The sequence below is a fragment of the Harpia harpyja genome, chromosome 2, assembly GCF_026419915.1.
Source record: "Harpia harpyja isolate bHarHar1 chromosome 2, bHarHar1 primary haplotype, whole genome shotgun sequence".
Classification (NCBI taxonomy): Eukaryota; Metazoa; Chordata; class Aves; order Accipitriformes; family Accipitridae; genus Harpia; species Harpia harpyja.
In genome coordinates, this window is record NC_068941.1 from 47,184,248 (window position 1) to 47,196,718 (window position 12,471).

General features: G+C 37.3%; 1 protein-coding gene across 2 annotated transcripts in view; it reads right to left on the minus strand.

Annotated features, from left to right (window-relative positions):
- Positions 1-12,471, minus strand: part of SH3RF1 (SH3 domain containing ring finger 1) — a 91,048-nt gene that overhangs the window by 10,113 nt on the left and 68,464 nt on the right. For both annotated transcript variants that reach the window (XM_052778857.1, XM_052778865.1), the window contains exons 7-10: positions 8,533-8,687; positions 5,966-6,136; positions 5,544-5,803; positions 1,585-1,943 (exon numbers count right to left, since the gene is read on the minus strand). In XM_052778857.1, coding sequence (XP_052634817.1) covers positions 1,585-1,943; positions 5,544-5,803; positions 5,966-6,136; positions 8,533-8,687 — 945 coding nt within the window. The remainder of the gene's footprint in view (positions 1-1,584; positions 1,944-5,543; positions 5,804-5,965; positions 6,137-8,532; positions 8,688-12,471) is intronic.

A 12,471-nucleotide genomic window follows, 5' to 3' on the forward strand; every position in this document is an offset into this window, starting at 1 on the left:
AAATTTGCCGCAAGGGGAATGTATTGTGTTTTGCTGCTCTGCTAGAGGGGAGAATTGTAAACATTCTTTTTGCTTGTCCAGACAGGAATCCCTGAAGACTATTACTTACCCTGAAGAGAATTATTTAAGTAGCTTTTGTATTTCTTGTCTGTTTTTTAAAGGGGTGTGGCAGTGATCTTCTTACCAACCCTTTGACTGAGTGAATTTAGTGCTTATGAGAGGTGCCAGATTGTAAGCCCTGGAGACAAAAATAAGCTATTAACCACAGAAAGAGAAAAGCATGAGCAATGTGAGATTTTTAGTATAGCTTGGGATGCAGTGGAATTGGTGAACTGTGAATGAAAAATCCTAGGTCCTTCTTCCAAGTCTCCAATAACTTAAAGCTAGTTCAGCAGAGAACTGCTGTCTAGCAAGTGGGAAAGAAAAAGAGAAGCTCAAAAAAACTAACAGTCCAAATATGTTAGCATCTTTAACCTTAAACTATAAGTTTTCTAAAAGCCCTGCCTAAGGGCACCTCAGTCTGATTTCAGTGGCTATGGCTAAAGCAATTTTAAAACAAAGTTCTAAGTACCTCCATTCAACAATAATCAACAAAAGTAATTAAAAAGTGGGTGAGATTAGTGTACAGCCTATGATTAAAACTTTCATAAACTTCATTAAGGAGTGCATGAGGCTGAAGAGTAGGAAGGTAAAGTCTAAAACATTTGAGATGTAAAGAAAGTTGTCAAAAGGAGGAAAAAAAATTATAACTACACCCCAACTATAAAACAAAACCAGTTAGAAAGTTGGAGGAATGTTTCTGCCTACAATATATATAACATAATCACATGGCTTGTTGGACAGTGACAATGAGTTTAGACACAGAGGAAAACACTTCAAATAGAAGGAAGGAAAGCAGAATCACTAGAGACTCTACTGGTCGACAGTTAGAAAAGACAGTTCCGTGCGTTTTTATTTTTGTCCAATAAACACTGCTGGTAATATGTTTTTCATAATCTCTCAGTGTGTCTGCTTAAAAGGAAGGCAACCTAAAAGAAAACTGATTTTCACTAAATATTAGGTTTATTTTACTAGACTGAACTTTTTATGTTCCCACAAGTTCATGGGGGTTTTTTCTTTTTTTTTTTTTTTTTTTTTTTTCCATTACAGGCTTTTTAGTTTACAGATACTTACTGATAACATTTGCTAATCACACAACTTTCTAAAGTATTCAGGAAACTGACTGCAGGTAAAGAAAACCAAAATACTTAAAATTCCAAAAATTCCAACAGTCAATCTAATAGTTCTTCTGAACTTCATCCATTCACCTTTTGTTTTTCCTGCTTAAGGCATGAACCTGCTACCCTGTACTAGCCCTTCTCCAAGGTCTGCTCTGTATTTTACCCATCCTAAATTACTCTTGTATGGCCCAGAATAAATTTGCCCATAGCTGTAGTCACAAAACAGCTGCCTGAGTTTCAGGCTCAGTCTTAAAAACCTTACAATGCTGCTACTCAGCAAATGTAGGAAAAAAATATGGATCTCTTAAAAGTCTGCATGATGAAAATGGGAGAATTCAAGGGAATGATTTTATTCTTTACCCACCTTGCCATCCTTGTCTGCTTTACTGGCAGCAGCATTTCCACCAGCTGCTAAAGCACTCTCTGGAGATGCAGGAGCTCCAGGGTGAGTGTTTACAGTTCTTCCACTAACATCTCCCTCCAAAGATGAAGCAGCAATGTTGGGAGAATTCAAAGAAGCTGCTGCACATGCCAGTGGGATGGTTGAGCGGTTCACATTCACAGCCGTGACATAAGCAGCAGTATTTGGAAGCTGGGGCTGGAGCTGCTGGGAGGCAACAGAGTGGTGGGGAATGATCACAGCTGCAGGAATAAGGCATGTTGGACTCTGTGCTTGTATGGGTGTGACTGCTGCCGTAGGTCTTTCTTGACTGTGTGCAGCAACTAGAACAAAAGCATAAAATGTGAAAACATGAAATCTCCTACAAGACACACAAAGTGAGGTAGGTACAGTCACTGTGTTATAGCGGATCAGGCATAAGAAGCTTCCTTCCTACCTTTGTAACTTCCATTTATATTACTGTAAGGACATCTTACACAGCATCAAATTTATCTCACAAGAATAAAGTAGCAGCATATGCTACCATACTTGCATCAGTATGCAACAGAAGAATAACAGCACTGCAACTATTGTGGAGAAATTCAAGCTGCTAAGCAAAATGCTTCACATACAGACAGAGATGCAAAGTGAAGATTACATTTTAGTTCATAAGAGCTAGCTAAATACTGCCTGGGACTTGTTTGTTCCTTTTAATATGCTGTGTAGTTGTCAGGGCACATAAAACAAAGTTGGAAGAAACACTCCTTATAGAAGCTGCTAAAAATATAATTGGAATGTTTTCCCTAAACTATTCACAAAATCCACAACAGATTTAGTGGGTCTTTCAAACAATAAGTACAGTGGCAATTACTGCTATGAGTGGTTTCTCTGAAAATGTAACCTATTGTCTCTTGGGATGTTTAAATATGGAACGGGATTTAGTCATACCCCTGTGAAATAAAAGGAACATCTACACTGGAAGCTGGAGAATAGCACAGGGCTGAATACACTAACCTGGGCTCCAGCCTAGCTGCAAAGCATAGAGCTCTGCATAAACTAATTTACCCTTTCCAAGAAGCAAAATTGCTATGATAGTTATATGGTCAACCATACATGCTTTTGGATCATTTCAACAGCTTGGGTATCTCTGTACCACTGGGTGGTATGAAGTGCAGACATCTTAACTGAATAATGAGGCAAAATGCAGCATTCCAGTGCTGCCCAGCCTCTTTCCTTCAAATACTCTGAAACTTAGTATGTAAGGAGGGGTCATCCCTCTAGCTTTGTGCATGTAGGTCTCAAACATATCAACTCACTCTGATTTTTCAGATACTAATTAGAGTTTGGGGCTTGTTATAAGTGATATCCTGGAATCAAGCCTCCAGCACTTGCTCTCTTTATCCTGCTCTCTACAAATTCCCCTGGTAATTTGGTTAGATTGCATCAACAGTGTATTAGAGAAGACTGACAAAGTTCACAAATTTGACATAACAATCCAACAGTATTATAACCAATTACAATCTCTATGATAAGAAACACAAATTTTTTCTTAAAAAAAAGCACCACTGAATGCTATGTCTATTTTTTGATACATAACCTCTTCCCCTGTAGCAGACCCTTCCTATGTCTGAGTACCATGAACATTTCAAAAAGGAAGATAGGGAGAGTGCAGCAAGATTTTTTGTAACAAACAATTTTTAACGCTGCCTTCTGTTTATGAGACAAAGTCAGTTTTCTTACAAGCAGCTGCTATTCTTCGAGATATGACTATACTTACATGCAATCAGTGGAGTACAAACATGGAATAGCTTTCTGGTTTTGTTTTCTTATCCCTGATGGAATCCATAGGAAAAATGCTTCAAGTCACCCTGCTTTCTGGTTTTGTTTTCTTATCCCTGATGGAATCCATAGGAAAAATGCTTCAAGTCACCCTATTTTCACATAGTTCATCCTTTAATGAAATAGGCAGAATATACATTTTCTTCTCAGTTCCTTTCCATCAAAGAATGCATACCCCCTCAGCGAGGGTGATGTCAAGCAATGTCTCACCAAGATCATTTGAATAAGGGTCCTCGAAGTCCTGAGCTAAACTGAAACTGAAGAACAGCCCTGCAAAATGCAGCATCGATCTGTGAAGCCTCATCAAGAGAGTAAGACTCAGCAAAGGTGCTAGGGAAAGCTCAGGATGATCACATTTCAGATGCTGACTACAAAGTTCTCTGTACCATTTGAACATAAGCCATTATTGCTTTAGTTCTCAGGCCTTTAGATGGGACAGATCTGTACTTGTGACCGAACTGTACACCTTTACACCACAATCCAATGCTAAGTTCTCTGTGAAGAGAGTGCAGCCCCTTTGATTTTTCCATTTTGGACCTGAAAAGTTGGTGGGAAGTATGTTGTCATGTCTTCCAGCTGAATGAAACTGTAAGAGCTTATTCATCTTGACAGCGGTGCAGAGATGCGGGGACAGAAAGGCCTTTGGAGCCCACATGAGCCTTCTCCTTTGTGCTGTCACTTGCAAACTTCTAGGCAGCTCAAAAGAATGATTTAGAGTAGAAACCACCTATGTCTGAGAGGCAGGAAAGTACAGATGCTTTGCTTAGTTTCTCTTACCAGCTGCCAATAGCACCTGGTTATTTTTATTTAAAGGTAGAGAATAAAGTTGTTACAGAGGACTATCACATCTGTTCCAGCGTAAAATCAGACGGCAGGAATATGGGGCCAATTAAGAAAATAAAATATCTAAAGACATATGTACGTATCCTACCTCCAAAAGCAAACCTGGTGCTGACATCTGAACATGCACAGGGTGTTTTAGGAGATGCATGACTCCAAAGAGGGAGTGCGCTAATTCATGGATCTTGAGATCATAAGAAACAGTCATCCTTAAGGGGATAACAGAGAATACCATTTGCATCTTTTGCTTTCTCTTCTACTCTGCCAGTAAGAATTTCGTGATTAAAAAAAGCCTTTGTCATGACTCTCTCAGCCAAGAGATCTTAGGCCCCAAATTCAAGGCTGAAAGAGAGAACACTGGGATAGTTTGAAATGGAGGTTTGTTTTTTTTTTTCTTTTTTTTCTTTTCTTTTGATGCTCTAGGAGCAACTGGAACAGATTAGGCTCCAGTTGTGTGGTATTTTCCTAGCCTGGCAAATCCACAGAGGAGTGCATGGATTTGGTAAACAAAAACTCCTGAAAACACCACTATCAATCTTTTTGGATCTGGGTTTAAATAACAAGGAGGCATGTTTCACTATGATGTGGCCTGCCCCAGACAGTAAAGGCAGAGTTATACTTGTCAGAAATATAGAATTTTATGACATAGATTGTATGGATCTTGAAGCCAGTATAGCCTTAGTGTTTCAGAGTCAAAGCTGAAAGAAGTTGCAGTCAAGGTTAGAGAACAAACTGGAATGCCTAAGGACCAACCCTGAGTCAGAGACCTGAAAAAGAAGAAGGAATGAATGCTAAAGGTCTTCAAAGATATTAGGAAATAATTTAAAAGTGAATGCTAAATCAGAGCAATCTGTAGCTGTTATGCAGTTAACAAGAAAAAATAAGCTATGACTCAGATGTTCTTATCACTTTTATTACTATAAGAATTGCATATAAGGGGGGATGCTCAAAGAATGTCCCCATCCCAGATACTGCTGGAATAAAAAAAATTCCACCTGAAGTACTTGCATATAAATTCCTAACAGTAGGAGTATGTACATACACACAGTTGCTTAGAGGAGAATAATAAAAGATTCAACTATCCAGAGAGATATATTGTCATTCCAGAAAGCATTCAACTCTAAAAAACCAACATAAAAAATACCTTAAAAAAACCGCAACACATATTTACACACACCTTGACTCCAGCCACTTGCCCAGACAGACCCTACAGTTTGTCTACCACACATAAAAAAGCTTTATTTTATTTTATTTTTTTTTTTTACCTGTTCTAACTGCATTGCGAGCCTGGTTGACTGTCATTTGTCCTGTCACGTGCATAAGGACCTTGGTTTGCGGACTAGTTTGGATATGTGCTGCAGAAACCACAGCTGTGGGTACTGTGCTGGAGTTCACTGCCACACCATTCCCCTGGAGCTTCTGAGATGTTCCACTAGCAGTGGAAGGGCTGACCATAGTTACCACTCGTCCAGTTTGGCCAGCGGTAGACATGGGGACTTTTGTTTGTGATGCACTTGTCACTGTCCTGCCAAAATTAAAAGCAAAACACTAAAACACAACTGAAAAAAGAGCTAGTTACTAAAACCTGCAGGTCTTTTATTATCCAATTTTAGCATTAAATACAAGAACAGAATCAGTTTGGACTTGAAACTAGATAAACTATTTAGACACTTGTATAAAAATATACCTTGTAACTGGAGCCACATAATTTCCAGGAAAAACACCAATCTTGCTTGTATGCATGGAAGTTCCTTTGAACCAGCCATCTTGACAGCGTTCAAACACTAAGAACATTTCTCCCTTCCGCAGTTCCAGTTCATCTTCTTTTCGAGGAGTGTAAGGGTATATAGCAATATACCTAAAAGACAGGAAAGTAGATGCAATTGATAAACCTAAAACAATTGAAAACATCACTTGTGTTTTCTGGCAGAGAGAGTTCAGTCAGAGATGAGAAGGCATGGCAGAAAGGGTTATGCATTGGTTGATCCATCGTACTGTTACAATATTAAAACAAGTTATGGCAATATTAAGGGAAACAATGACCTTTAAGAATATCCTCCTAACTGCACCTTAATGTAATGTACAATACTCCTAAAAATACTGTCCACTTTCTTAATTTAGTGAACTTAATTAAATAGGTGTTTATCAACTACAGATCCCAGCATATCCCACCTTTCTCTCCCTACACCTGCTTCTAGTATCACTTACACTTTGTAACATGCCAACTTCTTTTTTTTTTTTTTGGAAGGATGGGGAGCATGGAGAAGTTCTGTTAGTTGAGAGTGAAAGATCAGTATCAGAACTACTTTTCAAATTGCAAAATTGGAATCTCCCTGTGCGACTGCAGTGCCAAAAAAAAGGTATGTTACTAGAACTTGAAGGCTATGGGTAAGGTAGGTAGCAGTTATTCACTTGTAAAGTTTATTTCCCCTTTTTCCTTCTAAGCGACATTAATGTATAATACAGTGCATCTGAAATGATAGTGAGAGTTCAGAAACATTTTGCATTTTTCTTTTTAAAAACACAGTCTTAGAAAAAAAAAAAAGTAAAAATAAAACTGAAGCTCCTGCAGTTGCATGCTGGAATATTCCTAGGGAAGTCTTCAAATAAGATTGCACAGTCTCCTATTATCACATTAAAAAGCGATAGTGTTTTAACCACCACAGTGTTCTATTTTCTGCCACAGTTTGAATGTAAGAAAACTGTTTTAACAGTTTATATAAAAATGTTTATATAATTATGGACCCAGACCTATGGGAAATAGCATTCTAATAAATCACTTTTTCTCAAAAAGAATATAATTTTCACAAGAGGTAGCCAATTAGGGTAGATGGGTAGAATATCTCCTTTTTTGAAAAAGGATCCACAATTACCTGCAATGCTAGTCTTTCCCACTCCCCTTGTAACCCCAAGGGTAAAAAAGCAGCTTTACAAAACATTCTTTCGCCAAAATTGTCTCTTGTGCATAGTAAGGATAGCATTATCTGTATGCTTCTCCTTTTTGCTTTCTATTTTTTTCCTTGCTGTCCACCCAGGAAACTTTGCATTACCTGCAAAAATGCTTTAAAAGCAATATAGGTACCTGGTAAGACAAGTCCAAAATATGCTTTAAAGGCAACATACGACACACTGGCAACAAAAGGCTTCACTGGCATGTGATTTAGGGGTGATCTACAAAGCCACATACTCTATGGGAAAGCAACTGATGTGCTTTAATTGGTGTTCATTAACTTCCCTTTTAGTTAAATCATTCCAAATTTCATTAGTATCCTCATATAGAGCAACCCTTTGAAGATGGAGGATGGAAATAAACGAGATGGGAACTTGATTAACTGCACTAAGCACAATAATCCATAAGAAGCAGTGTTAAAATGCTTGACACCAAAGAAACAGCCCAAATCCAGATGCACCTGCTATACAAGAAGGGTGCTCTTTTGGAGTGGGAGGAAACTGGGTGGGAAGATAAAAATAAAGACACAGAACAAAAGCGGTCCTTGCATTATTCAAATATGTCCTGTTAGATGGTTCAGCCACTCCTGATTTTTATTTTTTCTTTTATCGTTCTTATTCTCCAGGCTGCACACAAAGAAGTTTCCAAGAACAAAGATGTCGTCAGCAGCACGTTAATATACAAAATATTTTCACCCAGAAGGATGACACGCATTTGCTTGCGTTACAAGTACGAAGACATAATGCTAACTAGCAGCTTTCTGCCTTCATTCCAAATTGCTATCCACTAATTAAGTGAACTGTAGAATCTTCAGTCAAATTTCAATTGCAACTTACACAAGCAGTCTGACAATGACATGCTAATATAACAGTCTAAATGAAATACAGCACTTTCTGTGTTTTGGCATAGGTTATTCCATACGAGAATAGACTTTTCATACCTTACGTAACAGAAAACATTGCATAAATTCACTCCAGTATTTGCCACTTGCGAGTTACACAGTCTTCATCACTAACTCAAGGATTCATTCATTTTCTGCATGATAAATACGTCATATTTTTGATGTGAGTCCTTTCTATACACAGCAACAGCTGATTATATTTATCTCAGACATAAATAATCCTCAGTATGAAGGCTATTTGGGGATGTCACCTTTATGTATGTTTTGGTGCTTTTGTTCTCAGTTGTGTGCTTGACTTTCTGGGAATTCTAGCAGAACATAGCCAACTGGCATGATATAAGTATATGTGAAATTATTGATCTTGTTCCATATTTCTGACTGGTGAAGTTTCAATTTTACTTACACACTTGGACGAGTTTGTGGTCGTAAATGTGCCATTTGGTCAGTTGATCCTGATGTAGGCCTTTGTATTACACCTGCAGACTGAGGTCCAGAAGAGGCCGATGCAATGATTGCAGCAGACAAGAGAGGTGGTGGCGGAAGTGGGGGATTCATATTCTGATTTTATGAGAACAAAAAAAAATAGCAACAGATGATCAATAGTGTTTGATTAATTGAATCAGCTGCAAAAAAAAAGTATGATATTCTAAGGAAATGGGAAAAAAACAGCTGAGTTCAGTATTCCTTTACCTACTGGTACGATATAACTGGAGAGTTAGGTTTGTCTGTATTTCTCTTTTTCCAGTTTAAAATCTTGAAGTCTTGGCAGCTAATTAAGCAAATGACAAGCAGTTTCTCAGCACAGGAAAAATGGAAAGCATTATTTGTAATTATAACATCTTTAGGATAGGACTCCACAAAAATTCAGAAGCCTTCCAGGAGGTAGATTTTGCATCCTACTGCTGACTGTACTTCAAAACATGATTGTTTTTGTAACCTGAAGCTGAGACCTAATATACAACTCAGCAGCAGTGCACCCAAACCTACCCCTTCTGGGGAAATTTTCTTTTGATGTATGGGTTACAAAAATGAGCACAATATGAGACCGTAGTCACTGAGCTATTGTTACCACTTTCTCTTATGCTTCTAGTTTAAAGAGTTAGGTTTTGAAATTCAGTATTATCAGATTGGTAATCTTTAACAAACACCCCAGTAAAAAGGCACGGTTCCTTTACAGGGAGATCGTAGTGGGGGTCCTGCCTACAGGCTTCTATGCCTTTTGAGAATCAATGGAGCAATTGTTACCTTCTGCGCTGTAAAACCTCAGACAATTCTTTAGGACCTTGTGTACTGACACTCCTGGGAAAAGTCTCTCACAAAAGGAGAACTTTTCCTTCCCCGCTTCCAAAAGTAATTATTTGTGTTACAACGCACACAAAAAGATTAATAAAAAACCTCCAACATTTGAAAATGTAAAAATTAATTTCAAACATGATCTTCAACTTAACGCAATCCTTTAATACTGAAACAAAACTCTAAACCACCCCATTTCAGGTTTAAAACCCACATAACAAAAACATAAATTAACAAAATGTCCTGAAGTACTGCCTGGCTGTTCCAGTACATCAGCATATGAACGCACAGCATTACATTATCAGTTTGGAAAATATATAATTGAAAGTCATTTTAATTCCCCTCAAACAGCCTACTTCTAAAGGTTGGGTTTTTTGTTTTTCTAAACAAAAACCTATAAGGAAAATAAGTTTTACTTCTACACTGTGTGATTACTACCTTGCTGCATTTGGTGAAAGTGTTAATAAAAAGACAGCTCTCTGAACTAGTCTTAAAGTCAAGACACAGTGAAGAACTGCATGATTAAAAGCTTTCAAGTCTAGAGAAAACTGATTAACTCTTATAATTTTTCAGTCAAAATTCTCATGCTTAGTTATGATATAAATTGCATGGTATATTGTGAAATATTCCTGGTTTATTTAAAGCTTTTTTCCTGATCGTACATTAAGAATTTCTTAAGACCAAATAGGTGTCCTGTATCCAACACAAAGCAGACATGACCTGCTTGAGAAACATCATTGTGTGCTTTGATACTAATAGTTGAGTTATTTACAAGAATGGCAATCGCATTTGCTTCACATTCTAGATCCCCATCCATCCAACAATCTTTTAAAATAAGTTGATAATTCATACTGAAATACCAACATTTCTCCTTCAGTTGCTTTACAGCAGAAGTTATCTCCCCCCCTTCCAGTCAGCTTCAACAAATGTCTTAGCTGAATCCAAGCTGAATGTGAGCATCTAACTTTTAGGCAACCCGTCTATAGAATATAAATTCAAATCTTTTTTTAGGCATCTAGATTCCTTTATACATGGTAGAACCTGTAAATCCACATGAGGAGATGACTAGCTGGAAATCTTAAAATTAAACCTATTCATACACAACATCAAGGTTGTCACGATTGCACACTTCCTGCATCTCTAAAGATATAAATGCTGGGCGTTGTATTTTTTTCTTTTGAACATACAATATACATTTAATTTTTAGCTGCAATAAAGGCACCTTCCCAGCTCTATTTTATTCTTCTTTATTCAGGTTCTGCTCCCCTCCCGTGTCTATTACTATGGTAATGAAACCTGCAGTAGAGCCACAGCCCAATTAAACTCCTAAAGACTTGGCAAGTACTTAGAAATCTAAATAGACTACCTGATAGTCTTTAGAGGACTAATGCTCCTCAGCTTGCACTGCTGCAACTTGATAAAATAGATCCAAATGCTCTAGCCAAGTTTTCAAGAAGTCTTCTGGCATGTAACCATTTTTCTAGCTCTTGAGAAACATACCTACCTCCAGAGCACAAGCTAGTTTTGATGGTTCCCATATTCAACATTCTGTGAAAGAATATATGCAAACCTCATGTGATTTAATAAAATATGCTTCTCAAATTAATTAAGAGTATTTTTATTTTAGCTAGTTGAGGGGGAAAAATTGAAAGTTTCTGCAACTACTTTTCAGACAAGTGTACTTTCAAGCATATAAAACAGCAAATAAGTGATAATTTATTTTTTTTTAATTGGAAGATGAAACATTACATAATTTGATACTTAATTTATGTAAAAACTTCAAATAGTACCTATACTCATGCCCTAGAAACACATATGTATTACTAAGTTTAAGTATCATTAGGCTGCATTCCTGTATCAGTCAACGGAAGATCAATAATCAGTTTATCCAAAGAATAACAAAAGGCACAGCAGCGAAAAAAATCCCATTTGTTAACTGCCTTCACTCCCACAGGGTCTAGGACAAAATATATGACTTGCAAAACCCCCTGAAGGCTAACAAATTAAGGGTCATATTTAACAAAATTCCTGAACTATAAATATATGTTATCAAAAACAGGCCTCTCATACAAAACCTCATTTCTTTCATCTGCTTCCTCTTCCCAATAAAAGTTGAATTTTTGTTGGTTAAAACTCAGACAGTTCTCATTTAAACCTCCTCCTGACTTACTTATGCTATTGAATCAGCTGCAACTACATGAAAGAGAGCTAAATGTCATCAGTATACTATAGCCCTCACAGCTTGTGCCTCATTAATAATAATTCAGACTACCTTATATACTTTAACATAGGGGAGCAATTTTTTTGTGTGTGTGGGCAAGAGAACAGGACCAGAAAAAACAGGGATTTTTAAATTTTTGAAACCTTCAGCACGTAAGTGAATGTAAACCACCCAAATATAGACCACCTATCTCTGCTAGTTAAGTGCACATACCAAGACACCATTTCAAAGTCAACATATTCAATCTGCAGAAGTAGCAATATGGATATCTAGGTCAATTGCTGTCCAAAATACTTTTAACTTCTCAAGAGACTGTAAAGACAGAATGAAAGGAAAGTAAGTTATCTGTCATTGCTACATTCCCTTTTTCTTCTGCTGCTTTTGAATGTAACTCTAACTTTGCTGTGGTGTCTTTTGTCTCTGTTTTTCCCATATCATGGTTCAAATCACATACTTCCCTTAAGAGTTTTTTCAGCAAAATCTATGGCAACTAGATCTCCTCCATTAGATAACTACCTTATAAATTACACCCAAGAATTTCCTCCCAAGTAAATGAGCCTTACATAATTGTACGTGCATACTTTCACCCAACAACTACTGAACCTGACATCTGCTATTTATATTTTATAAAGAACTTTAAATATACTAAGCACCTACAAGGTTCAAAAATGCCAGTGGCCAAGAAGAGAAGACCGATTAATGCCCCCATTAAGGGCAAAGTTGTGGTTTGAAGTCCCAGAGAACAGTGCAACTGATAATATCACAGTCAAAAGCCTCAGCTGTGAGAAGTTTGTCTCAGTTCATAGCTTCTTCAATTTCAAAGAATCG